This window comes from Halichoeres trimaculatus, unplaced genomic scaffold (genome assembly GCF_033239565.1).
Source record: "Halichoeres trimaculatus isolate MK-OKI-2021-1 unplaced genomic scaffold, fHalTri1.1 fHalTri1_scaffold_2, whole genome shotgun sequence".
Lineage (NCBI taxonomy): Eukaryota > Metazoa > Chordata > Actinopteri > Labriformes > Labridae > Halichoeres > Halichoeres trimaculatus.
The window spans coordinates 22,860,366-22,886,547 of record NW_027437180.1 but is presented as its reverse complement, the minus strand read 5'-3'; the positions used below and the strand labels follow the sequence as shown (position 1 = coordinate 22,886,547).

Here is a 26,182-nt window from a genome sequence, read left to right as displayed (position 1 = left end):
AATGGAGTTTATTAATGGTGTATTTTATGACCTTGTGTACACTCAAATAAATTTAAAATATTTGCATTGAAGCCAGAAGTGTATTTCTACTGCTATTGTGTTTGATGGAAGCTGGCACTATTGGATAAAAACCAACTACTGGATTGTTTCTGATTTACACTGATCTAATACAATCTCCATCCAAAGTAATCTCTTTTCTGACATACCCAATTCTATAATCCAGACACAACTGTCTTGGTCTGTGTCAGTCTTTCCCTTTGTGTATTACCCAATCAAATAATGTTCCACAATGTCCACAGACCCTCTGGCAGTATGCAGCAGCATTTGTCCACAAAAGAAATCAATGTAGGATGATTTATAAGCAGATAATACAGTTCTTTATTTGGCTTCTGTACAGTTTACTTGCATTTACCAAAGAGGAAGAAGAGGGACAGACAAGATGGTAAAAAAAGCATACATTAAGTTAAATTTAACTTTCGATTAATATGATTCAATCTATTCATAAACGCAAGACTGAATGTTGTTTGTGTTATGTTATACTAATGTCTGATAAAGGTGTGATAAATTAACTTGTCACTGGTTTTAGATAATTAGGACTTGTGTCCACAGATTGTTTGTTTCTTTGTTTTTTGTTGCATTTGCAGCACAGTTTACAGTGTGTCAGCTGTTTTTTCTTTATGGAATCACAGTCCTCTTACTTGAAAATAGTATTAAAAAATTCTTGCAGCACCACTCATCACTGTCCCTTTTCTAATGCTGACCAATCAAAATCAAGAAGGGGTGGGACTTTTGCTACAAACTTTGTTAACAACAATGGTTAATGCCTGTACATAGGAGAAACCACTCTCACTCCTTTTTTTTTAAAAAAAAAATCCAATCTTCCAGTCTACAGCTGTTGCTGACTTTATGGCATGTTCCTGGGGGACAAAATCTTATGACCAAGCAAAACTAATTTATTAGCACTCTTGAATTGAGGTTTTTTAGTCGCTAACAAATGACTTGAGTGAGTCAGGCATTTGGGATGACTCCATTCGGGTAATTTGTTTAATTCTGAACAACTTTATCACAGCATAACCTCTAAAATCTGCAACATGATTCATTAGGTTGCTGTAAATATTCTTTTATAACAAATTTTGTACTGCTTATCACTACTGATTCTATCCTGTTCACAACTTTCTTTCTAATCTTTTAAAAAGTGTAGCACAGTGCTATCAAGACTCTTTGCTATGGTGTCGGACGATTTGCAGAAGCAACAACACAAATGCAAACAGCACAAAACCACACAACACAAACGTTAGTAAACTCATTCAGCTATGATAATGTAGCTATAATAATGTTATTGCATGACTGATTCTTAAATTACCTACAAAGCTATATGTATCACAGCTGAAGTTGAAAGAGAAAACGTCTTACTTTCACAACTTTTCTGTGTCCAGTGGAATAACTGACCTCTTAAACTTGTAGCTGTACTACTGTTGTGTTGTAGCATTCACATTTGTGTTGTTCCGTATGTATTTGTGCTGTGGCTTTCATAAAATTGTCTGACACCTACCAGCTACCATACTTCTGGCATTGAAAAACAATCACCCAATATTGGAATAATCAGCCTCATTGCTTTTGATCTTGTTTTCTTTTATAGGTCTTATATAAGCATACTCAGTATTAGTCTGTTTTCTAACACATACAAAGCTCCTCTGAGAAGCTTTACAGCAACAACTTGTACCACTGAGCATAAAGCAATATAGCAACAATAAAGTTTTTTCCACAATCACATAGTATTTACTGAAGTTTTCTTTCTTAGTCTTATCAGCCATTATGTGAGAGGTGTGTGGAAAACTAAAGCCTTACTCACTTTAAACCAGTGGACAGGTATTTCTAAACAGTTTTTTTTTAAGCTGACCTGAAACCTCATTGGGTTGACACATTGCTCAATCAACAACAGTAACCACTGTCAGCTATTTGCTGTTAATGGACTTTTTGATAAGACCACCTGCTTCATCTGTAGTTCAGTCACTGGATCTAAAAGGAAGGTCACTACAGGCTGACAGAGAATAGCTGTGGCTCAGCCATGGTACTACAGTCTGATATGGCGTCAGTGGTATAGCGGTTGGACAAATTCTGGCGGGAAGATTCCAACCCGGCCTCTGCAGCGCCCCCTCCAGGACAGATGACTCGAGCAGTCCAGAAGGTCAATGATGTCGCCACGCAGGAAGTGGAGGTGGGCAGTGTGAGGGGGTGTGTAGTCACAGAGGGCGTGAGCTAGACGAGGCTTCTACACACAAAGACAGAGCAGATTAGGTCCTGACATCACAAAGAGGTGTGTTATTTTAAAAGTGTACACAATGATTCATCATACCGCCATAACTGGTTCCAGCAGACGCTCTCTCTCTGGGTGAGAGGGGTGAGAGAAGAGGCAGGGGAGGGAGGGGAGGGAGGGGAGAGACTCCTGGGAGCTGCTTTTGTAAGGGTTGGGGTAAGGGTTACGTCCTGAGTGGGACAGCAGGCGAGGAGACAGAGGGGGGTCTCTAAGGTAGACCACTTTCTCCACAGCGATGCTGTGAGTCCTATAGAAATCCACCAAACGATTCAGAGAGCAGAAAGTCTCGTCCCAGATGCTGTACTGGCCTCCCCCCTCCAGCACCCGGAAATGCTCCACCCTGTCCCCGTAGCTGCAGAAGAAGTCAGGTGAGGGAAGTATCAACAAGTGTAAAGCATTTAGTTCGTGATTGGCTGCTACAAATTCATGCAAACTCTCTGTGCACAAAACCAGTGTGGGGAAAGCAACCAAAGTCATCTGAGTGCGTAGCTGTTTCTCCTAAATCATCCCAGGAGGTAAATTCACAGGTTCTGACACTCAAATGTCAGCAGACAGATGAATAAACACAGATTAATGTAGTCAGGGCGGTTTTCAGGAGCTCACAGTAGTTCAGAGGTGAGTAAGACGCTTGTCTCACCCAACAAGGGACTAAATAAGCAGACAGAAGCACATGGCTGGAGTACAGGAGACCTTAAAATATGTCTGACATAGTTGTGAACAGTTAGTTTCACTGTTTACTTTTAAAATCATTGTCAAAACATCTTAAAATATGCCAAGTGTTTTGACCTTAATGAAAATAATGCATGACAAAACACTGAGATGCGTGGTTTACAGTGGTATAAATAAAGTGGTATATATTAAATCCACACAATAGAGAAGCTATGAATACAGGAAAATAATGTTCAAAAGGAAACTAAAAAACATTTTTTTTAAATTTCTCCTTTTTAAGTCAAAGTGATGTCAAGATTTTAAGTTTTTATCTCTGGTATTTTATTTTGTTTTATTCCAACCTTAGTGATTTGACTGACAGTACTGACTGATATCTATTTTACTGATTACACTTCTATTTTTAAAATGTTTTATCTTATTTCTTTCAAAACATATTCATTAATCATTTTAGGAATTGCTGTAAGCATGTCTTCTTATCTTTTTTTATAAGAAGACACTTATGGCTACATGATTTTTGTATGAAAGGTGCAATATAAAACACTGATTTGAGATGGATTATTTACTATTCAGATCACTTATATATTATTTTGCAATTATCAAAGTAAATATAAATGTCTTTCTGATGCTCTGTCGGTGAACAAGAAAAATTGTCTCCTTCTAGGGATTTTAAATGTTAAATAATGAAAAAATAATGAAAAAAATAATGATGACGAGTTGTACTTGTTGTAATGACATTCCTAGTTAATACATAACTCATCACGTGTACCACAGTTTTTGTAAGGAGTGGTGTAATGATTTTAGGTTTAACCAGCACCTTCATGTAACCTTTAATGTGTTGTTACATTGTTTCTGTTGGACAATTTTGCAGAGCGTACCTGCCCTTGTATTGTTTCTCACTTGAAGACTGAGATGCATTCAAATTTAAAACAAACAGACACAATGAATCCTTGTGCTCCTCCCTCACACGCCTGAAGATAATCGTTTGATGACTTTTAAAGGATGGGACTGCTCAGGGTTCCTTTATTAAGATTGTTTGTCGAGACGTTTAAGTGACGTCAGGATTATTTTGAGCCCTGGGTAATATGGCCGCCACGCTTTGGTGCAGCCTATCAGGAGGAATGTTTGTGGTTTGGATTTTTCTCTTTTTGGCTGGATGAGACTCTTTCTCATATGAGTTTGAATGTTCTTCATTCGTCTCTCTAAACCGCTCACAGGTGTGACTGTGTTCATGCATGGTTGTTAATCGATAAATGTTAACCCAGTGATAAACTGGCCACCTGTCCAGGATGTATCCCACCTCTCACTCAAAGGGTTCAGCTTCACCTGCCTTCAACTCTGAAAACGTATATGGGGCATAGAAAATGGATGTTATAATGACATTGGATGTGATATTTTGGGGCAAGTGCATTGGTTTCCTCAAAAAAAGAAAATCATGACTCTGGTTCCTTCTCCTGTCTGTACAAGGTTCTTTTTTTAAAGACTTCTTGTTTCTCCAGTTTTTCCCCACCGTTCAAAGACACCTGACTAGTTTAATCACCAAATCCAAGCTGCATGAAGGTGTGTTTCTAAAAACATTTCTGTCTAATGCTGCTTACCAATTCCCAATTAAATATTACTAAAATAGAATAGTCTCTGTTGTGATGAGATGATGAGGGTGATAGTAACCATATTGAGGGTTTATGTTCTGAAGAGTGTATCATAACTCACTCTAAATTTTGTACTTATAATGAAAACGCATTAAAAAAATCTATTTGGTAGGTGTATTTTAAGTAATATTAGGATTAGCATAACAACATAAGCCCCGAGGTTAGAATAGATCTGCGCCATGTTTAAATAAAAAAGACTCCTAGTAAGACCATAACAAATACACTTTTGGCATTCTAATACTAGCTAGATGTAGCAAAAAAGAGCAATTAAAGTGCATAAGCACATAAAAGTTCAGTTTTCTGAGGTGTCTCTTCCCTTCTTTTACCAAGACAAACAGGTATTCTTGATGTTTTCCCGTTGATAGCAGCGCCTACATTCCCCTTAGGACATAACCCAGACGAATACAGTGTCTCTCAAAGATGAGACAAAGTGAACCTTAGTGTACACAGTCTCAATAAAACTCAAGACTCGTCGCGCCTTGAAGATTTTTCAGAGTTAGTAAAGATGATGTAATGTGGACACAGGCAGGTGTAGATAATTGATGACTGGTTCAGAGGAAGTCCTCACAAGTGCCTTTTCCATGGTGTCATTCATATTAACTGCAGACATGCTGAGAACTGAACGATCTCCTCTAATGAGTCTCTGCTGTTTCAAACCATAAAGCACATCTTGTGAAGAATCTTCTTCTACATCACCTCCCTCTGTTGACATTTCTCAGGATTACACCTCTGAATCTGTCCTTTCACTTAAAGGAAAACAGCTCTCTTTCCTTGAAGGTAGACAGATGTTTAGCCTCTTAACATTAATACACAAACAGTATGTACATGCATGCATGTGTTATGTGTCAATTGCATAATGTACCTGTGTTTAATTAAACAATGAGTGCTGTTATGTAACGCCCTGATTATTGAATGTACCCTCAATGATTAAATGTGTCCCACGTCACTTTTGGTGACCTAATTACACCCCTTCTCTCTCCATCACACACACACACGCTTGCTGTCTGTGTGGCTGTTATATTTTTGGTGCAATGGGTTTTTTTAGAGCATATTTAAATAGTCTGACTTGGCCTGACACACTCAGAGACACGTGGATGCTCTGGCTTGCAAATGTGCTCCATGTTAAGCAAAACAAACAACTTAATGCAACGCAGAACATCAAAAAAGAGACACTACTGTCTGCTTCAGTATAGTTCAGCCTTTTACTCTATCTATGAGGTGTTGAATTATGTTTTTAAGATTGAAGAAAGAGACATATGCTTCCACCCCTGGTTGCAGAGATACACAGATGTGTGTCAAATTCAATAAAAGTTACAACTACACAAATATTTCAGGGTTTACTAATATCATTAGAGGAGTGTCATCTGGCTGTAGCATGGGACTCATTTCTCAGAATTATGTGTTTCTGTGTATTTGTGTGGTGCATTTACTGACCTAACAGAGAGAGAAAACTCTCCAGGTGCTGATTCACTCTCCCTCACTAGGAAAACTCCAACGTCTTGCCAGCGGAGACGTTTTTCAGCATTGAGTCTTGACACTCGTCCAGCAAACCACCTACAAACACACAAAATCAGGTCAATTATTTCCTTATCTTGCACTAAAAATAGACTTTATGGAGCATGGAACATCAAGGCAAGGTATAAGCATGAGGTAGAGGAGCTTTTAGGATGAAACAAATAGATGGAGTTTAACGCATCAGTGGTTACAACACTAGGATTGGGACACCAAAAAAGTGGCAGCTTTGATTGATCACAAGACTTAGTGATAACTTCTGTAGTCAGTTTCGTGGAACGCCAAACTCTTTAATCTATGCCTCAAAAATTCCACAAATAGACACATCTAAGGAAGGATAATCTTAAGTGTTCTTTAAAGGGGCCCGAGCAAAGTTGTTTGGGAACCACTGAAGCCAACACTGGGGGTAAAACACATGCATGACATCACTTGCAGAGAGAAATTGCAGACTTCTTTTAAACAGAATTTAGAATTAAAACTATAGAATAAAGTGAGTTTTTACGGATAAGGAAGGAGGGAAATGTAGTTCTCTGGAACGTAGCCTCGCTTCCCCTGGATCTCTGCTGTGAACCAACAAGAATCATCCTCCATTTCTGTCACCTATAACACACATGCAGAATTATTCCCCTACAGTAAACATGCAATGCTTTTCTTCACTGTGGTCACTTCAGATGTGTAGATAAATTTACACACACATGCACGAAAACTCATTCACACACACTTACCTTAATGATGTCCCCTTTCTGGAAACTGATTTCGTCTGCCTCTGACGCCGTGAAGGAGAAAAGAGCCACCGCCTCCATGATGAACAAATGAAGAGTCGGCTACAAAAATAGTTTCACTTCATGAATGAAGAGAGGGAATACACAGCTGTGTGAGTGCAGCAGAGCGGGCAAGGGACATGATGAGATAATCAGTGTGTGTGTGTGTATGTGTGTGTGTGTGTGTGTGTAGTTGCTGCTCATTAGTTAATGAGGAGAGTTTGGCTCTGCGCGTGTGTCCCTCTGTTCCTCCATGTGACTCTGTCAGAGAGCGTGTGAACACGTGGAAGTCTACACACACTTTAAACTCTGTGGCTCGAACCAAACATCTCCTCAAGGGAAATCAGGGACAGAAAGAAAAAAGGGAAGGGGAGGAATAAAAATAATTCCAAGTAGAGTGCGATGACTTAAGGTGTTTATGTCAATTCCTATTTGATTATAACACATCTTTGCAGGTTCAACACACTTCTTCCAGTTGGATCTCTTCATTGTTTACATTTTAAAGGCTTCATGAATTTCAATTAACGCCAACAAAACAAAAATACTGGGCATAAAAATATGGTTGCGATTTCCTCTATCAAAATTGTGTACTGTTCTTTAATTAAATCTGAAATATTTACACAGCACCATATTTTCCTTTGTACATTTTATTTATTTATCAAGCTTTTTTGCTTTCAAAGAACTGATGTAAGACTCTCACTTTACAGTCTCCAGTGAGTGAGCTGCTGATATTTGGAGACTCAGGTAGCTTGAGTTATTAATATACTACTAAAGAGATGAAAAACACTTAAAAAAAAAGAAAAATGTATTTAATTATTCTAACATCAGATTTGGTCCTATCCCAACACAGTCCTATAAGGCCCATACGATGAGATCCGATCAGTCAAACTAGCTATTGATACAAAAGTGATCATCTACAGCTCACACCTCAAGGAGATACAACTTTTAACTTTTATGTTACCACCCATCAGCTTCATCACATTATATTAATGTAAAAGACAAAGGAATGGTTAAAGTAACCTAATTATGAAGCTTTGGCATTATTCTAATACTTTTGCTTTAGCTGGGTTTTCAATGCGCTCATTTCGCCAACATTTAAATACCTTAGAAAAGACTAGAGCTGGGTCAATATGCTTTAACATGCTATTCTCGAGACTCGATTCTGTTACCTATGGGGTGCTGATTCAATCTAAATTGCGATTCTTCAATATTTATGATTTTTAGTTTGCTTTTTTAACACCAGACCATGTGAAAAATTTAAATGATGATGATAATGTCTACAGACTATATCAGGAGCCATATTTTCCCATAAAATTCACATCACTTGTGTCAGAGATAAACTTTTCTCCCCCTGCGGTAACTTTTTTCCAATCCAGTTTACAAACAATAACTGAAATGTAGAATTTGAACTTGGAAAAAAATGATTTTTTATTACAAAGAACCCCAATTTCTGTATTTTTAAACAAAAAATCCCAATAAATCGACTTTTAGATTTTTTCTCTTGTAACTTCAACTCAAGTAAAGGTCGAACACCTAAAAGATGTGTAACCAACCAATGTTTATCAAAATGGATGTCATGAATTTTCACTGACTGTGAAGCCAAAAAATGTAGAGCTCCCTCTGCTAACTGACTAAACTACAGGTCATAAACCATCATATAAACAGATGGAAAAGGTATCAAACTTTAAAAAATGTAAATATATATTGAATAAATGTTCTGTCATTGAAGTTAATTGCTGTTGGCAGTCAGGACAAATATAACCTTTCTGTATTTTTCACATTATCAGAACCCAGTATCACAACAAAAACCAACAAAGAAAAAAATCCGCTTGATTTTTAATAAAAATGTTCTTTAAATTCTTTCATCAGGTGTGATTCGTATTTGCCTTCCGATTCATGGAAAGCCAACCCAAGGGGAATGTTCTGTTCACATTAGTTTTGTCAGGATATCTTTCCATGTTGAACCAGCACACTCATTGCTCTGTCACAAGTTGGATTTTAATTATAAATCAGTAATAAAGTGAATCCATCTTAACTCAAGAAAAAAATAATGATAATAAAATATGAGGGCAACTGTAACCTGAAGAAAGAGGGTGGTGCTGATCACTGATAGCAGCCATCTTAAGGTAAGGTGAGTGGTGGTTTATCACGTGTGTGTCAGTAGCAGTCCACTATGACCTCCTGCCCTGGTTGTGTGTCTGTGTGAGTGTGAGCAGGCCTTGCGGTCAGAATATCCTGCAGTAGAGAGAGGGGAGAGTTGTGGATGTGGTCACTGCTTTGAGTCAGGACGTCCAGCCTGTCATTCAAATCCAGAGACCTCAACACCTCACACACATCAACAGTCACATCCTCACCTTCCTTAACCACGCATTCATCCTCAGTGCCACCATTTTCTGCCCCATTTACACATCTGCCCCCACCTCCAGCCAAATCCTTCATCTTCACTGACAGTACCTTTCTGAGTTCCTGCCCCCAGCCCCGACCAGGAAGATCACAGAATACTTGAGTGGTTGTTGCCATGACTGTCTCCCTGAGTGTTATTAAAAGTCGACAGGCCTTCAGACCCACAGGACGGTCACAGTCAACCAGACCACTCAACAGTGCTGAGACGACTCCCAGCTCGACCAGATCCTTCAATGCTTCACTCGAATCCAACTCCACACCCTCTGTGTGAGCATGGAGGGTGTAGGTCTGCTCAGAAAGTACACCATAAGGGTGTGGCTGGGTCAGATTTGAGCCCTTCCTGTAACCTCTCTGACCTGAAAACGCTTTGTCCATGATCTGCTCTGCCAGCTCCAGAGTGTGAACTTTGACCTCCCAGTCCAGATCTGCACTTCCCTGTGAGAGAACGGAGCGCAAACTTGGCATCGGGGGAGAGGAAGATGGAGAAGAAGAGAACCAGGCGATGAAGTATCGCACCACAGCTCTCCTGGCAAATCCTTCTGTGTCCTGTGAGAGGATTTCAAGCAGCCGGCTCATTATTTCACTCTGAAAAGACACAGAGGTGGGGACAGTCAAAAACAGCCAAATGTTCATGTGTAGCTAAAGAAAAATACTCTAATTCTTTAAAAAATTGGTAAAAAAAAGCTGAAACTTTTAGTAACATTTACATACGTTACTTTTTTTAAAATCTAAAATTTTAAAAGACATATGTAGGATTATAAAACTGACTCAAATCAGAATAATCCTTTTTTTTTTTTTTTGGTATGTTGTTAAAAGACACATCCTTTCTGTGATTGTTACTCTAACAACAGTGCTTTTTCAGAGCTTTGGTTTCTGTTATCTTGGCAAACCGTCTGTAGCACTTAGAAAACACTGAACCTCCTGTTCTTTTATTTCTGTCATTAACTTTAAAAGCTCATTGTGGAGCCAGACTGAGCAGTCTGCCTGTAGGAGTAAAAAGCTTCTTCAGAGCCATGCCAAAATTTGGAAAGCTACTCTAAAGATACAAAGACTTCAAATAAAGTCATATTCTGGCATGTTTAATGCACCAACATGCAGGCTATTTTTAAAATGTATGTAACATGTAATAATATGACAGCGGTGTTTATGCAGGAAAGTCTGCCAATTCTTAAATCACTTGATTTTAAATATCCCAGTTTTAACCAGTCTACCCACCTCCTCCTGAGAGGGTGCTGCCCCCTGCTGCCAGTGGTGCGTCAGTGTCTTTGCAAGCGCAGAGATGGCACTTGCTCTAACATAACTCTCCGTATCTTGAAGCGCCTCTCTCAAAAGTGAAGTGGTACAGCATTCTCCCAGCAGAGCTTCAGACGCTGAGCATACTTCTGCAGCTGATTTTAGGACATGAATGTCGGCCATGTGTCCCAGAAACTCTACTGTTGAGTCTCTAACCTCCCAGCGCATGTCACACACGCGCTTCTTCACCACGTTTGAAAGATCTGATGGGGAAACACGTGCAGTTAATTTCAGAAATACAATAAACAAACATAGAAATTTTTGTGCTTACCTTGTCTGATCTGGTCTGTTGTAATGGAAAAGAAAAGATCTGCACACACACTGATCCACTTTACTAAGGCCTGGTAGGACTTATGGAGAACCTGACAAAAAAGAGAAAGAGTTGTTTTGACAAGAGATAAAAGACATTTCCTTTGAATCACTGCTCTCTCTAGAGGTAGCAGCTCAATTGGAGGGATACAATAAAAAAATGTTTATTAAAATGAAGTCAAAAAGACTTACAGTGGGATCAGAATCAGGATTTTTTAGATATTGTATCAGAACTGCAAAAACTTCACTGGCGTCCTCCTGAGCTCCTAAAACATACAAAATTGAGGACACAATGAAGTTGCTGAGATTTCATGTACACAAACATACTGTGTCTGGCCTGGAGTCAGTTTAACATTATTTTTAAAGATGCTTTCTTCTTTGTTGTTGATGCATTTTGCTGACAAATTAAGATTATTAATCTTCTTTTTATCAGTATTTTTTCTTTTTTTGTTTCACTTTTTCTACATTCAGTTAAATTGTGAGTGTCTACGTCTCAGAAGCTGAAGTGAGATTGTCCTTCTTTTCTATTTGGATCATCCTACACAGAAACCTAGTTTTACCTCTGTTGCAGCTCAGAGATGTCAGAGCCTCCAGGGCACATTTCTGAACTTTGCCACTGCCGATCACATTCCTGCAAGTCTCACTGCAACCAGAGATGGGGGTGGAAGAGATGCCACTGCAAATCCTCAATAAGGAAAGAACTGCAGGAATAATTAAAGCTGGAGGACAGGGGAGGAGGCCAGAGGGCTGCGAGGGAAAGAAAGAGAGACAGTGATGTAATACGGCCTCACATTAAACCCTTAAACCTCTTATTTCTGCTGTCATGCTGTCACGGCCTCACCAGGAGTGTGATGTTCGCTGCAGTTGACAGACAGGTACACATCACAGAGATGCAGGAGGTTTTACGCTTTAGATGCTCTGCCATGGAAATCTGGTGGTCTGTAGCTGCAGGAACAAAGTTGTCATCAAGCGGCCAAAATTGTGATTTTCTTTTTTCACTATTTGTTTCTGAGTGTTTTACCAGAGGTGCTTGAGCCCAGTAGATTGTGACCAGTTATAATTTGAAGAGGAAGCAGTAGTATTCTTAAAGCCTGGGCTGTGTGGGAAGCATCTCTACACAGAAAAAGAAGATTTAAGTGTTTAGGGGTTATATAAAAACAGGAAAACGCTTCAATATGAACTTGCAGTGCTGCTGGTCAAAACACGTTTGCAGGAAAACAAGTGTGAAGTTTTGCAGTGAACAGAGGCTTACTGGTGACCGCTGTGAAGAAAGGCAGCTGCTGCCTGAATGAGGTCAGAGGGTTTGTTAATGTTCAACATTGACGACAGCAGACGGTCGACACGCTGGTCTGGGACATGGTCGTCAGTGCCTGAGCTTCTGTAGACATTAGATGGATAATGTTAGACCGTTGATCATACAATATCATTATTGAAATGCAAAACTATGTTTCAAAACCTACTTTTATCTTAAACATGTGCGTTCTGAATTTTAGCTACTTAAATGTGAGAGGAGCAGCATAGGCAGGTGACATGGGTTTGATGTTTAACAGTAATAACAGCAATTTTGAAAAACAGGTGTTGTCAGTTTATTCTTATTCATTATAGCATATTCCCTTGACTGGTGTCTGTAAAGCTGTTCACCTGTATGCAGCCAGAAGGACGTTCATTAGCGGGGAAGTGAGCTGACTGCAGCCTGCTGTCACCACCTCTTCCAGAGACACTGAGACACACTGGAGCAGCTCTTCCCTCAGTTCAGGCCCAGCCTCAGCCAGCAGTAAGACCAGCAGCTTCAGGGTCTGCAGACTCTGATGAAGCTTTGTGTTGTCTTTGGGTACAAGTGACTCCCTGAGGTATTCAGAGATCACCTTCACAACAGCTGTGTAATCTGCTGCTAGTTGTTTTAGGTCTGCATTAAAGGCTTTTGTGCTCCCAGTTACTTTGTCATCTTTCTTATCCATGCTGATAGATCCTGCAGATGTGGCCGGCTGAAAGAAGAGCATGATGTGGGCGAGCATTTGATTTGCTGCTGAGGCAACAAACAAGCTTGTGTCTGTCTTGAGTTTGAGGAGTGGTGCAATAAAATCTGAAAGGTAGAGTAAATAGATAACAGATACAAAATGTAACAGTAATAAGCTTTTATTCCCCAAATTCTGCCTGTCTCTCTCAAATAATTCATTTTTTTAATGATTTACAGCGTTTGAGAAGGGACGATACTTCCAATATGAAGTGTTACCTGATTGAACAAAGAAACTGAGAGCCTTTGGGTGCTGCAGCATGTTCTTTAACCCCTGGATCCATCCAATCCTTAAACAGGGATCCTCCCACAGCCCTGTTTCTTGCCAGTGCTGAAGACCAAAGGCTTTGTCCAGAACAGAGTTTTCCTGAATGAGGTGGACAACAACAACAAATGCAGACCTCGTAAGCAGGATTTCAGATTAATTTTCATAGTTTAAGTACATGTTAAGTGCTTGAACACGACCCTACCTGGAGCATTATGAAGCCGTCCCCAGTGGCTGCAATTAAGCCGGTGAGTTTCAGAGTGAAGGAGAGGACACTGGAGTCTGAATCTTTGTCATCAATCACAGTTGAAATGAATATATTCAGACATGGGCAAGACTCCAGCAGAGATCCCCCTTTGTAAGGAGAGGAAGTAGATAACAGAAAGTGGAGCAGAAAGATGTTTATATTTCACTGAATGGTTGGCGTCAATCATTTTGCTTGTGTCAGAACACATGATACCTTCATTCTCAAATAAGTAAAAGAAATTTGTCCAATGCTTAGTATCAGGAATAATAATGGAGGTACAAAAGCCATACGACATCTACCCTACACTGTGCTGCTGCACCATGGTCCTCAGCAGCTCAGTTACAAATTTACCCACTCAGGCCAAATTGATAAAGAAATACTCAAGTGATTAAGTATTATTATTTGAATTAATTTTCAAAGTAAAATAAGAAAAATGCAGTGGTTCTAATATCCCAAATATGATGCTAACTTTACTTCCCCCAAATATCCAGTAATAATAATTCAATATAGAAGGCAGTAAAACCAAAGATCTGTGACTGTCATGGGAAGAAGGCAGACAACAAATCCAAACAACTGTCACACTGACTCTGAACGGCACTAACCAGACTCGGTGAGCCCTGTGAACCAGTCCAGCAGTTTCTCCAGACTGGTGTCATCAGGCAGCGGCCTCCCGGAGTCTGCCAGGACATCACACACTCCGGGGAGCAGCAACACACACTCTGTGTCCATGGGACTACTGTGCGTTCAGTTAGAATGAGGCATACATGACAAAAAAAACACACTGACAGAGATGTAAAGCGTGGCTCTAGCTTTGTGTTATGAAGTCGACGGGGAAAGGACGGATGTCCAAAAAAGCCTTGGTACCCCTTGAAGTTTTGATAACTGCCTCTCTCTGTCGCGGGAAAATAGTTTCACAGTTACCGGCGATTGATTTCCCCCTTCTTTCCTTTTCTCCACGTAAAATGTGAGTCTCATAGCACCAGCAACTGCGTTTCTAGTGTATTTATATACACGTTGATGAGTAACAATACATTCGCCATCTCCACAGGCTTACCATCCATATGGTTTACAACTTTACGCTCTGTGCGCAGCGCGTCTCTCTGCCGAACAAGTTCCGGTGTTACATTTCCGTCACATCGTCCATTTTCACGGAGTCGCACATGGTGCCGCACCGGTCGAAGACCGCCAGCCTCTGAAAATTTCGGATTCTGCTCTGTAGTAGTGAGAAATCCGTCTTGCTGTCGCGATAAATGCAAGAAACGGTGGATATGGTGGACGACCCAGAGTATGAAGAGGAAGAGCCCTCCTTCAGCGACCCAGAGGACTTTGAGGATGACGTCGATGATGAGGGTGAATAGCAGCAGGAAAAACGCCGGCTTTTTGGCCTGATGCTAACAGTTAGCTTAGAGGTGCTCAACGGCGGGGATGCTCTAGAAGCTACAATGCTAGCTTAATGTAGCATGTCATTTTCCCCTCTAGCCTCAATTTCTAACTTTTTGTGGCTGCTTAAGATGAACCACAGAGTTGCATCGCAATTTCTTCAGCTGTGTCCCCAACGTAGAAGTAATTTTAACCGCTGTTATCGCAGTTTCACATTACGCCTATGATGCCTCACCCAGAGCCCAGGCAACCACTCACTGTGGCCTTCTCGCTGTCATTTGGTTAAAAGCTGTATTTGCTAAAGCAATATAATGATTGTACATTATGTGACAGTCCGAACTACACTGCGGCATAGAGCATGGAGCAGCTAGTAACATAAACCAGCGTTCACAGCAGTATTAACACTAGAAGTCCCACAGCCCAGCCATTTGGCTTTTCTACCTTCCATGCCCAAGGGGCAGCCAAGTGGCTGGATTAGTCTGGAATCAACATCTCTACTTTAGGTGTGAACAGCCATCTGATCACCATTGTTTTGTAAATGAGGCAATTACTTTCTCCTGAACTACTGAAAAAGGAAAGATGTTGCTATGCCTTTACCTGAATAAACCAATGTGTTGTAATGTTATGAGAGAGAGGTAGAGGTTTAGTATAAAATGTTAATGACTTCATTTTATGTTCAACAAGCTATAATTAGTCCACTTTTGTGATCACGACAGAAAGTTATTTTCCCCTCCCTTCTCAGTATGAGGTCAACACAGTTTATGATTTTTATTTCTTGCTGAGAGTTATTGCTGATGCACAGGTTGAGTAAATAAACTATCATTGGCTGTGAGTGAGCTTTTTATCCACTTCAGGTCCCTAATTTAGCCATCGGTCACAGCCACACCCACCCTTCCACCTTACATCCAGTTGGCCTGCTTTTACATTTTCCATCCATCTTTCTAACTATTTCTTTTCTTATTCTATTGTTTTTACCAGGATTTTCTGTGTCTCTCAGGAGTAAATGTCAAATATGGGTAGATGAAGATAAACTTTATCCAGGCTACTCAAAGCACCCCATGGCAACTTTGCATGCTTGAGACTCAACACTCTATTATAGTAAAAAAAACACAGGATCTTTTTCTTTTAATATGCATGTCTTCAAAGTTAGATCTTTGGGTGGCACCTGTGTGTGTGTGTGTGTGTGTGTGTGTGTGTGTGTGTGTGTGTGTGTGTGTGTGTGTGTGTGTGTGTGTGTGTGTGTGTTTGTGTGTGTGTGTGTGTGTGCATTTGTGAAATGTGAACCAACAGTTATACAAGCAGATATATTGTCAAAAAAAAATAGCAGCCATGCAAACAGTGGACCTGACGGGAGCTTGTGACAGAGGCAGTCGGTTCAGCTTAGGTTTCTTTTAGCAGCTTACAATGTTCACAGTTGCACAAAAGGCTGTACACACATAAACAAAGTCAAGAAGAATATAGAGATAGTATAGCTATAAAAAAAAAACTTCAAAATAAATTTAGTAAACTTAAACTAAACAGTCAACAGCTGTTTTGGACAAGGGCACTCTAATATGGGTTATGCAAGAAATATTTTTTTCTAATTATATCAGAGATATTTACAGCTACACTTGCCTCACACTCTAACAGCCCGATGCAAAAAGTTTCAGTAGATGTTGGAAGCTTCCAGGCTCTTTTCAGGCACACCCCTCCCCCCTGATCATGTATCACATCTGTGGACCGCCAATCTGTCAGGTAAGGGCTGCATTTGCAAAACAATGGTGGCTAATTGAAGGCCGTTCAGTTGTACATTCTAACTGAGCAGCCTTTTGGCTGTCCTCTGGGCATTGCAGCAGGGGTAAGAAAACCCTGGGACTTCTAGTGTTAAGTGTGTCATGGCTCCGTGTTGAGGGTACAATGGTCTATAATCCCTTACGTGTCTGCAAAATAAACACAGAGATGCTCTGAAATTATTCGTATTGAAATGTAAGTTGTCTTTGAAGTGGATTGTGGTGCAAAACTGAATACAGTGAGTCATGTTAAGATCTAGCTTAGATGAGTAATACTGGCACATCCATCTTAGAGTACCTTTCAGCACTAAGTATGAACCAGTATTTCATCACACTGCTACCTGCATTTAAATGAATTAACAGTGATCCAGATCAGAAGATTGCACAAGTTTAATAGGTAGTGATGGAGGCTCTTGAGCTTGCTTAAAAGTAGAAACATCACTCCATATGTAAAAAAAAGTTTAATCTTAAGGTGGAGATCTGATGTTTTTAATCTTTCGTTGAAGTGTGCAACTAATGAAGGCCAAAATATAGCCAAGCTAAGAATTAAGAAACCAAACGAGCTATTGCTGTCTGTAGTTGCCCACCTCCTACATAGACTATAGATAAACATAGTGATTTGATCTTGTGAGGCTGACTATTTCTGTATCAGTAAAGGCTCATGCTGTAACTCAGAAATGTCATTCATTGACTGCTGCTGCCTGCATTTGTCACATTTCACATTGCTTTTCTGTCCCCTTTCATTTGTCTCATTATTTTTACTGCAGATTCATAGATAATATTCTGCTGATTATTACTTAAATGATGCTAAAAACTGAAGTCTTGTCTTCCCCTCCTAATATTTTTACTCTTCTGTGTCCCCTCAGAGCTCCTTGGTGACATCCTGAGGGAAAAGCCCCAGGAGGCTGACGGCATCGACTCGGTGGTGGTGGTGGACAATGTCCCGCAGGTTGGCCCAGAGCGTTTAGAGAAACTGAAAAATGTCATCCATAAGATCTTCTCCAAATTTGGCAAAATTACCACTGAGTTCTACCCAGAGACCGATGGCACGACCAAAGGGTATGTGTAATGATCTTGCTCTGTTATACCCCGCTCTGGCTGTATTTGGCTTTAATGTGTAATTAATGTTGTCAGAAAAACTCAAAAGTCCTGATGCCAACTCATACAGGTACATCTTCTTGGAGTATGCTGCTCCTACGCAGGCCCTTGAGGCGGTGAAGAATGCTGACGGATACAAACTTGACAAACAGCATACGTTCAGGGTCAACCTCTTCACTGATTTTGACAAGTAAGTGAGCAGCCTCCTGTAAAAGCTAATGCAGAAAATGTGTGAAAAATGTGAGACAAGTGGATTAATTCTGCATGCTTCTTTTCACAGGTACATGAACATCAGTGATGAGTGGGTTACTCCAGAGAAGCAGCCTTTCAAGGACTTTGTAAGATTTTTTTTGTTATTGATAAATTTAATCTCTCACACTTGATGTTAACGAGGTTGACATTTGGGGGTTTTGGAAGATGCTAATCTATGAAATGTGCCTTCTGAATATTTGCCTGATTAGGGTAACATGCGTCACTGGATTGAGGACCCGGACTGTCGTGATCAGTACAGTGTGATCTATGAAGCAGGGGAGAGGACGGCCATTTTCAATAACGATCCAAAGGACCCAATCATAAATGAAGAGAGAGCGGTGAGCAGTCAATCTCACCTTGAACTGAGCATACAATGTTGCATGGAATCTAATACCATAGGAATGGTTGGCTGGTGGACTAATAATGTTGTGATTTCTTGGTTGCAGCGCTGGACAGAGACGTATGTGCGCTGGTCCCCTAAAGGCACCTACCTGGCCACCTTCCATCAAAGGGGCATTGCATTGTGGGGAGGCGAGAAGTTCAAGCAGATTCAGAGGTTCAGCCATCAGGGTGTTTCCCTCATCGACTTCTCACCATGTGAGAGGTAATGAACACATGAGCAGTAATGGGATTCTTCTGTGGGTTTATGGAAGTGTTTTTGGGTGGTATGAACCAGGTCATTAATAAAATCTGAGATGGGAGTTTTGTTTCAACTCCCTGGTTCAGCTGTCAAAATGCAAGACAGGTACATGAAGGAAAAAATCTTCTACTACTTTTTCCTCCAATACCAGTCTGCCATGCCAGATGAATGAAGAAATTTCAGCTTTTTTAATAAAGAAGATAAAGAACTTGCAGAGTGTGAGATAAGGGTGCCGAGATCAATATTTTGGGCCCCATTGAAACCTTTGTTCTGCCAAAATGATTGTTCATGGAGATTTAGTAGATGTGTCTCAGTTTATAACGAGTCATCATTACAAACAAGATCCGATACAGCTTCTCACCATGGGCCACTCATTCTATACTTTCAAGCTGATGAGGTTAATTTAAAGATAGATATAAATTCAAGTGTCTTTTGCAGTTTCGGGGGCTCAGTGTTTTCTTGTGCTTTCTTCCAGGTATGTGGTGACCTTTAGTCCCCTGATGGACACCAAGGAGGACCCACAAGCCATCATTATCTGGGACATTCTGACCGGACAGAAGAAGAGAGGGTTTCACTGCGAGAGCTCTGCACACTGGCCCATTTTTAAGTCAGTGCTCTGAGATTTTGTCTTTTTCCCTCTCACTTTTCCCTCACCTTTTTTGCTCCTGCAGCAACTGAATATTTAATCACCGCTGTTTGTTCTCAGATGGAGCCATGATGGGAAGTTCTTTGCAAGGATGACCACAGACACTTTGAGCATCTATGAGACTCCAGTGAGTTGACTGACAAAAGTATTATTAAAAGAATTAGATGTTTCAAAGTTAAATGTGCAAGTTCTATTAAAGCTATTTTCTGCTTTTCCTAGTCTATGGGCCTGCTTGACAAGAAGAGTCTCAAGATTAATGGGATCAAGTAAGAGTCCTGGGTTGATTCTATGAAATGCTCAACATTTAATTCAGCTCTGTTGAGTAATATTAACGAAAATCATTTGTGTGTGTGTGTCTGTCTACAGGGACTTCTCCTGGTCTCCTGGTGACAACATCATAGCTTTCTGGGTACCTGAGGACAAAGACATCCCAGCCAGAGTGACTCTGATGCAGCTACCTTCCCGTCAGGAGATCCGTGTTCGTAACCTCTTCAACGTTGTCGACTGCAAACTGCACTGGCAGAGAAATGGAGATTACCTGTGCGTCAAGGTGGACAGGACTCCTAAAGGAACACAGGTATGCAATTGTGGAATGAGGGAGGAGAAACAGCACAGATCTCACGTGTGAAACTGAAAAAATGTTTTTTTTTTTTTTCTTTCTTTCTTTCTTTTTTTCAGGGTGTGGTCACCAACTTTGAAATCTTCCGCATGAGAGAGAAGCAAGTTCCTGTTGATGTGGTGGAGATGAAAGGTAAAACACAATAAATACACTGAGTGATGATTGTTCCCTATCAAAAATACACACCCTAATCTAATATTTGTTGTCCAACCAGAAAGCATCATTGCCTTTGCATGGGAACCCAACGGCAGCAAGTTTGCTGTTCTTCACGGAGAGGCTCCCAGAATCAGTGTGTCTTTCTATCATGTCAAAAACAACGGCAAGATCGAGCTCATAAGTGAGTGGACGTGATAAAATCTTGGTTGATTCTGTGATTCACAGTCCATGGTTTCTTCTTATTTTCCCCTTGTTTGTCTTTTTTTTTCTGCAGAGATGTTTGACAAGCAGCAGGCCAACAGCATCTTCTGGAGCCCACAGGGACAGTTTTTGGTGCTGGCTGGACTCAGAAGGTCAGTCAAACTCACTCTCTCTGTTCATACGGTAGTGATGAACACGTTAAGCCACTGATGACAACTCGAATAACTTTTCTGACACCTCGAATGAGAGCTCAGCTCCTGAATGTGTCTTTGACCTGAGATCTGTGGTTTTCTTTTTGTGCAGCATGAATGGAGCTCTTGCCTTTGTGGACACGTCAGACTGCACCTTAATGAACATAGCAGAGCACTACATGGCCTCTGACGTGGAGTGGGACCCTACCGGTCGCTATGTCGTCACCTCCGTTTCTTGGTGGAGTCACAAGGTACGTGCTGCTTTCCCCTTCCTGCCTGTTGGAAGATGAAGAGTCATACAGTTTGTTTCCTCATCTTCTCATGTTTGTTTCCAGGTGGACAACGCGTACTGGCTGTGGACATTCCAGGGCCGCCTTCTTCAGAAGAACAACAAAGACCGCTTCTGCCAGCTGCTCTGGAGACCCAGACCTCCTACCCTGCTCAGCGCAGAGCAGATCAAGGTAATGATCATTTTATCAGTTTGCTTTGCAATGCTTGAGCAATGCATTGCTTGCATGGCACAACTTGCCATCTTACAACCTGCTATTGATACAATTCTGGGTTTTCATTCGCAAATAAGTCTATCATGCCAACACGTGTCAAGCTCATATAACATCATCTCCAAAGCTTCAGAGACGCATCTGCTCTTCATCCTCTGAGCCTTTCACAGTCAAGCTAGCTTCAGTATAAACAAGCTAGGTTGGTTGGATCAGTTCCATATCTGATGAGACAAAAAACTGTCAAAATAACATTTGTGTGTAGAGCCAGTGATGACAAAAACTAACAAACTTTTCTGACACCTCGTATGAGGGCTGCAGTGCAGCTCCTTGATTCTGAATCTGGTCTGAGGCTCATCACTACAATGTTTTCTAAATAATGAAATATGTCTTACACATTTCATTATTTTTTACCCATTATATTATGCCTTCATCTTAACTCTTCCTCTTTTTCTTACAGATGATCAAGAAGGATCTCAAGAAGTACTCAAAGATCTTCGAGCAGAAGGATCGTTTGAGCCAATCCAAGGCTTCCAAGGTATAACCTCTTTTATTTTAACTTTTTTTAACCTCCTTTCTTTAACTTTGAAGAGAAGATGTATAATGAGTATGCTTAAAATGCAGGCTTTCACTCTGATATGAAGCTAAATATTTTCAATGTTTGCGAGTAGGAGCTGGTGGACAAGCGCAGGTCCATGATGGAGGACTACCGTCGCTACAGGGAGGCAGCGCAGCAGATCTATCAGGAACAGAAGAGCCTCCGCCTCGAGCTCAGAGGAGGTAGGGACTCTCTTGCGCTTTATCCTTGAACCTTTCCTCTCCTCTCTTCATGGCTGTTATCTTGTATGCTAAAAAACATTGCTTTTCTGCCTTCCAGGAGTGGACAGTGATGAACTGGACAGCAATGTGGATGACTGGGAGGAGGAGACCATTGAGTTTTTTATCAACGAAGAAATCATTCCCCTTGGAGATCTGTAGTCCCCTACGCAGGTAACATTGCTGCAGAAAAACCTGGCACAGGAGGAGTAGCATACAGAAAGTGAACTTAAATGTTGAAAGGAAGAAACGTTCAGTTACATTCAGTCCATTTTGCTTGGAAGTAGAATCAGACTTATGCCACAGTAGTACTTGTGCACCAGTGCCACCAGTATGCCAGCATATAATTCAGAGGTACTTTATTGTGTTGCTCTATTTTACCCAGAAGATGGCGCTCACAGAAGCAAGCTGCTTCTCTGGGCAAAGCAGACTGTATATGAAGAACTGTGGGCCAGTGGAGCTGTTTTGAGAGTAATTTCTTGATAGCTACGACAGATGTCAGCCCCCAGATCAGTTCAGAGGAGGCAGATTTATTTTTTTAGATGTTCTGCACAAAGCACTTAGATCTCGGCACAATCTTTCAATGAAAATGTTCCCATCACCTTAGGTAACACCACCCCAGTGACGTCAGGGTTTAAAATTGAATATTGATTTTATGGAAACAAACTGCAATGGTTGCAGACCAACAAATTCATCCTTTGTGCTGCCGCTGGATTGAATGAAAGAATGTATTCTTCAGACGCTTCAGGCTGCTCTGTTAGGAAATCACTCACATTCCTACATCATCCTTGTAAATTGAATGTTTGAGATCAACGGCCACTGCTTCTGTATTATGCACTTTTTATCTTTTTCCCGAGTCTAACTTGTCCACCCTCTCTTTCAGTCCATCCATTTTTGTGTGGAAGGAGGAGAGAAGAACTGCGTCATTGATTGGAGAAGGACGACGACCACGCTGTGAATCTTGAGGTTTAACATCACAAGCCTCAAAATTTAACTCTAGTGACATCATCAAAGCACGCCTTACTGATCAGCAGCCACATCGAGGGACGAGAGAAAATACTTGGTGTTGAATATTTTCTCTTGGTTTCCTCACCATCACCCACCTCAATTTGTTACTTCTCTGGAACTTGACATTTAGTAATACTGCCTTCTTTTTCTATTCATTACTGGAGATACTACAATCTGTTATTGGACCTTTTCAAGCCGGGGTTTGTCTTTAAAGTAGCCTCGCAATGCTAGTGTGTCATCACAGGGCAGCGCAGAGTGCCATACCAGTCGGGGCTGGAGGTGTTGAGATCAAACAAGTAGCCTTGTTAATAAATGTGCTGATGTGGCGCTATAGTGGCCTGTATCCTCCTCCTTTCAGACTCAGCTTTCACACAGGGAGGGGGTGCGCCGTGGGAATAACTTTAAATAAACATTCAAATATGATACTACCTGTTTGTGTCCAAGTGTTTAATTTTTATATTACAGATGCTTAATTTGTTGCTCTAGTCCTGCCTCTGAAATCAACAGTATCACAGCTGTTAAGCCACACAAAGATCATTGACTGGTCAGCCACTACTATACTGAACACTTCTATTATTATGTAGTCCCCACTCACCAGATCAGTCCCAAAACATCTCTGACCTGATCAGACATGTACTTTGCCAGGTGTGCTGTGATATCTGGTTAAAAGCTCCTTCAAAGTCCTGTAAAGTGCGATAAGTTCTCCATGGATCAGACTCTTGCTGATCCAACACAAGAATTTGGAGATGAAGTCAACATCTGTAACTCAAAATATTCCTCCAGACCTCTCTTTTATTGCTATGTGGTCCAGTTTTTAAGCTTTGGACTTTGAGCTCTGGACAAGGGTTGATAGAAACTATAACACAGTCATCAAGCCAACAGAGGCCCTTAGATCTTTACCCTTGAAAGTTTTTCCAGCTGTCAACACATCACCTTGAAGGATAAAATGTTGACACTGCTGAACACATCGTACCCACCAGCAGCTGCCACTGTAAAGACACAATTAGTGTTCCCTCATCTGTAGTCATAATTTAACAGTTGACTGTGTAGTGGTGAAATAATTAAGTTTCTTCCCAGCTTGGCCGATGGACTTGGCATGTTCTCCCAGTGCATGCATGGGTTCCCCTGCTTCCTCCCACAGTCCAAAAACATGCTCATCAGGTTAAATGATCACTCTAAATTGCTTGTAGTTGTGAGCGTGTGTGTGAATGGTTGTCTGTCAGTCCTTTGATTGACTGGTGACCAGTCCAGGGTGTACCCCGCCTCTCGCCCAATGACAGCTGGGATAGGCTCCAGCCACCTGCGACCCTGAACGGGGTAAGCGGTTCACAAGATCATCAGAAAATGAAGATTCATTTCTCAACTTTTATGGTCCTGAATGAAATAAATCTGCAGTCAGAATCACAGCTGTATTTCAGCTTAAAACTGAACTGCTGACTCAATCCCTCCCTGCTAGAGGTTCAAATTGAAGGGGATTGTCTGTACATGTAAATATCTCTCTGCTCAGAGTATTTTAGTGTCCAAAACAGCATTATGTACTCACTGTTTAACAGGCATAGTGTTTGTTTTTGTAGTCCTAAATATGGCATGCAGGTAAAATCATGGGTCTCTGTATTATGTTGGAGATCTGGTCCATCATTTAAAGAGAAAGTCTTCCTTGTGTTCTCCATTACACTCATCAAGTTAGCTGTAATGTGTAATTTAATATGTTTATGGAAAGTAAGTCATGTGTCATCTCTTGGTCTGTGAAGTAAACAGACTGTTAGTTTCTGAGGCTGGTTTTCTCAAATATAGTAAGTCACTTGATATGTTCATTTAAAACATTTGTTGGTATGTTACTTTTAAAATCCAGATCACTTTTCCAAGACAGTCTCCCCAAAGAGAGAACACTTAGTCCCTGTTTCAGCATTTTAAGAGCCATTTTAATGAGATAAATATCCATGTTTATATATTTTACAGTCTTTTCAGACGACCAAACCCTGAATTTCAAATAAAAATTCCTCTCTGCCACTCCCATCGCCTCTGTATGGACATGAAGATGAAGGTGAGTGTCAAAGAATTTCACCATAACACATTGATTACGAAGTGACACTGCTGTAAAACAGCAAATAACCACACAATAGTCCACATTTTTGTCAGAGGTGTTACCACTGAGTGCAAACAAACTACATTTGTTTTACGAGGCTTGTCAAGTATTGAACCATGATACAATACCAATGAGTGTTTGATCTCACTCGTGTCAGCACATTGGATAGAATTTGAAGTATATATATCACTGACTGAGCAGGTCCAGTAACTTTAACTATTCAGAAACATTGTTGATGGTTCATATTTGAATGTCTTGTTGATGTTTTTAAACAATAAACTTTGAAATTGACAGAAACTGACACCAACTTAACAGTTTCAGAAGAGATAATTAATGACTGAGAAATAATAACAAAAGCTCAATTAAGACTTTATTTTAACTGAAATAAGGAAAACCTATAGGGGGGCAGGAGCCATAAAACAATCTCTTTAGAGAAGTGATGGACCAACCAAAAACAAAAGAACAGTAAATTAAATTTGTATATTATTCAGTGGTGGTTTGCGTTGGGTTTCTGAAGAGCTTATTTCCACTATATTTAAAAAGAAAAAAAAAAAAAAGAAAAAGAGCTTGTACACCCACCTTATGAAATCCCCTTCTTTTTTTTAACAGTACAGAAGAAAAATCTTTCTTCGAATCATATGTGGTTCAAATGTTACGAAAAAACTACACTGAGGAAGTTAAAAAGTTTCATGAGATTTTTACCAGAAAATCCTTTCACGGGAAAGTTCTAGGATCTCTTATTGTACGATCTAATATGTTGTTCTGCTTTTTCACTCTACCAAAAAACCCCTCAGAAAGATGAAGCTGATGCCGCTCTTGTTCAAAAATTCTCTGTGTGCACTGACAAAGTAGACAAAACTGAGAGCTCCACAGAGAATACACCACATTATCTACTCATTAAAGGTCCCGGGGGGAACTAAATACATGGCCTTTATACTCCTTGTAGACTGATAAGATGTTTCAGGTCTACAGAGGTTTTTCTGTAGGGAGCTGCTGACATGGGTAACTACCTGGCATAGCTAGCAACACCAACATTTCAAAGATGCAATGGTTCAATTTGATTGTCTTTTGTAACATTTGTTTGGCTCAATGTTAAATGTAAACCAATAACTATAATTTAACACTGTACTATCAGGATGACATTTTGTTTGCATTGGCAGGCAACTGTTTAAGGATTATAATTTTGTTGAGTAATGAAGGATGCCCCTGTCATGTCTTCTGTTCCCTGGGGAAAAGATGCTGCAGGCCATTTGTACATTTGTTGTTAAACCCTAAACCACCTGATTAAGACTGGTTGGTCTTGTTGAGTTACATGTATTTCATGTATTTCTAAAATTTTTAACATATAGAAATGTTTCCTTCCTCTTCTTCATGCACTTTGAAATGA

At 40.4% G+C, this 26,182-nt stretch overlaps 3 protein-coding genes and 1 non-coding gene across 5 annotated transcripts; 2 read left to right on the top strand and 2 right to left on the bottom strand.

Moving 5' to 3' along the window:
* Positions 1-867: 867 nt before the first annotated feature.
* Positions 868-7,154, bottom strand: LOC141803203 (GRB2-related adapter protein-like). The gene is made up of 5 exons (XM_074687158.1): positions 6,870-7,154; positions 6,647-6,744; positions 6,067-6,186; positions 2,357-2,669; positions 868-2,272 (listed from the first exon to the last, which is right to left on the bottom strand). The coding sequence occupies exons 1-5, from the start codon at positions 6,945-6,947 to the stop codon at positions 2,093-2,095; spliced, it is 789 nt and encodes a 262-aa protein (XP_074543259.1). The 5' UTR covers positions 6,948-7,154; the 3' UTR covers positions 868-2,092.
* Positions 7,155-8,328: 1,174 nt separating this feature from the next.
* Positions 8,329-14,484, bottom strand: brat1 (BRCA1-associated ATM activator 1). 2 transcript variants are annotated; one of them, XM_074697723.1, is made up of 12 exons: positions 14,039-14,484; positions 13,395-13,543; positions 13,144-13,291; positions 12,552-12,993; positions 12,163-12,285; positions 11,932-12,023; positions 11,752-11,855; positions 11,471-11,657; positions 11,103-11,176; positions 10,873-10,963; positions 10,524-10,804; positions 8,329-9,893 (listed from the first exon to the last, which is right to left on the bottom strand). In XM_074697723.1, the coding sequence occupies exons 1-12, from the start codon at positions 14,163-14,165 to the stop codon at positions 9,063-9,065; spliced, it is 2,649 nt and encodes an 882-aa protein (XP_074553824.1). In that variant the 5' UTR covers positions 14,166-14,484; the 3' UTR covers positions 8,329-9,062. The 2 variants fall into 2 exon arrangements, with proteins under 2 accessions (XP_074553824.1, XP_074553815.1); XM_074697714.1 differs by having other exon boundaries at positions 8,330-9,893; positions 12,163-12,288.
* Positions 14,485-14,565: 81 nt separating this feature from the next.
* eif3ba (eukaryotic translation initiation factor 3, subunit Ba) lies at positions 14,566-22,611 on the top strand. The gene is made up of 19 exons (XM_074697734.1): positions 14,566-14,786; positions 17,452-17,644; positions 17,754-17,873; positions 17,964-18,021; positions 18,145-18,273; positions 18,382-18,539; positions 19,051-19,182; positions 19,282-19,348; positions 19,441-19,487; positions 19,588-19,798; positions 19,900-19,972; positions 20,055-20,177; positions 20,271-20,349; positions 20,501-20,639; positions 20,724-20,849; positions 21,346-21,423; positions 21,557-21,665; positions 21,763-21,875; positions 22,585-22,611. The coding sequence occupies exons 1-18, from the start codon at positions 14,687-14,689 to the stop codon at positions 21,861-21,863; spliced, it is 2,043 nt and encodes a 680-aa protein (XP_074553835.1). The 5' UTR covers positions 14,566-14,686; the 3' UTR covers positions 21,864-21,875; positions 22,585-22,611.
* Positions 21,151-21,241, top strand: LOC141787236 (small nucleolar RNA SNORD60). Its single transcript, XR_012598052.1, has one exon. It is a non-coding gene; the product is annotated as a small nucleolar RNA SNORD60 (small nucleolar RNA).
* Positions 22,612-26,182: the final 3,571 nt, after the last annotated feature.

Bases quoted from the DNA above. Each gene is read 5' to 3' on its own strand.
- LOC141803203 (XM_074687158.1), bottom strand. From the start codon at position 6,947: ATGGAGGCGGTGGCTCTTTTCTCCTTCACGGCGTCAGAGGCAGACGAA. The intron at 6,745-6,869 runs GTAAGTGTGTGT...TGTGTGTTATAG, and splicing joins AGAAAGGGGACATCATTAAG to GTGACAGAAATGGAGGATGA. The intron at 6,187-6,646 runs GTAAAAACTCAC...GTGTGTTTGTAG, and splicing joins ATTTCCCTCCTTCCTTATCC to GTGGTTTGCTGGACGAGTGT.
- brat1 (XM_074697714.1), bottom strand. From the start codon at position 14,165: ATGGACACAGAGTGTGTGTTGCTGCTCCCCGGAGTGTGTGATGTCCTG. The intron at 13,292-13,394 runs GTAGGGTCGTGT...CACCTCATTCAG, and splicing joins ACGGCTTCATAATGCTCCAG to GAAAACTCTGTTCTGGACAA. The intron at 11,177-11,470 runs GTAAAACTAGGT...TGTATGTTTTAG, and splicing joins ATCTCTGAGCTGCAACAGAG to GAGCTCAGGAGGACGCCAGT.
- eif3ba (XM_074697734.1), top strand. From the start codon at position 14,687: ATGCAAGAAACGGTGGATATGGTGGACGACCCAGAGTATGAAGAGGAA. The intron at 17,645-17,753 runs GTATGTGTAATG...CAACTCATACAG, and splicing joins ACCGATGGCACGACCAAAGG to GTACATCTTCTTGGAGTATG. The intron at 19,349-19,440 runs GTGAGTTGACTG...TGCTTTTCCTAG, and splicing joins TGAGCATCTATGAGACTCCA to TCTATGGGCCTGCTTGACAA.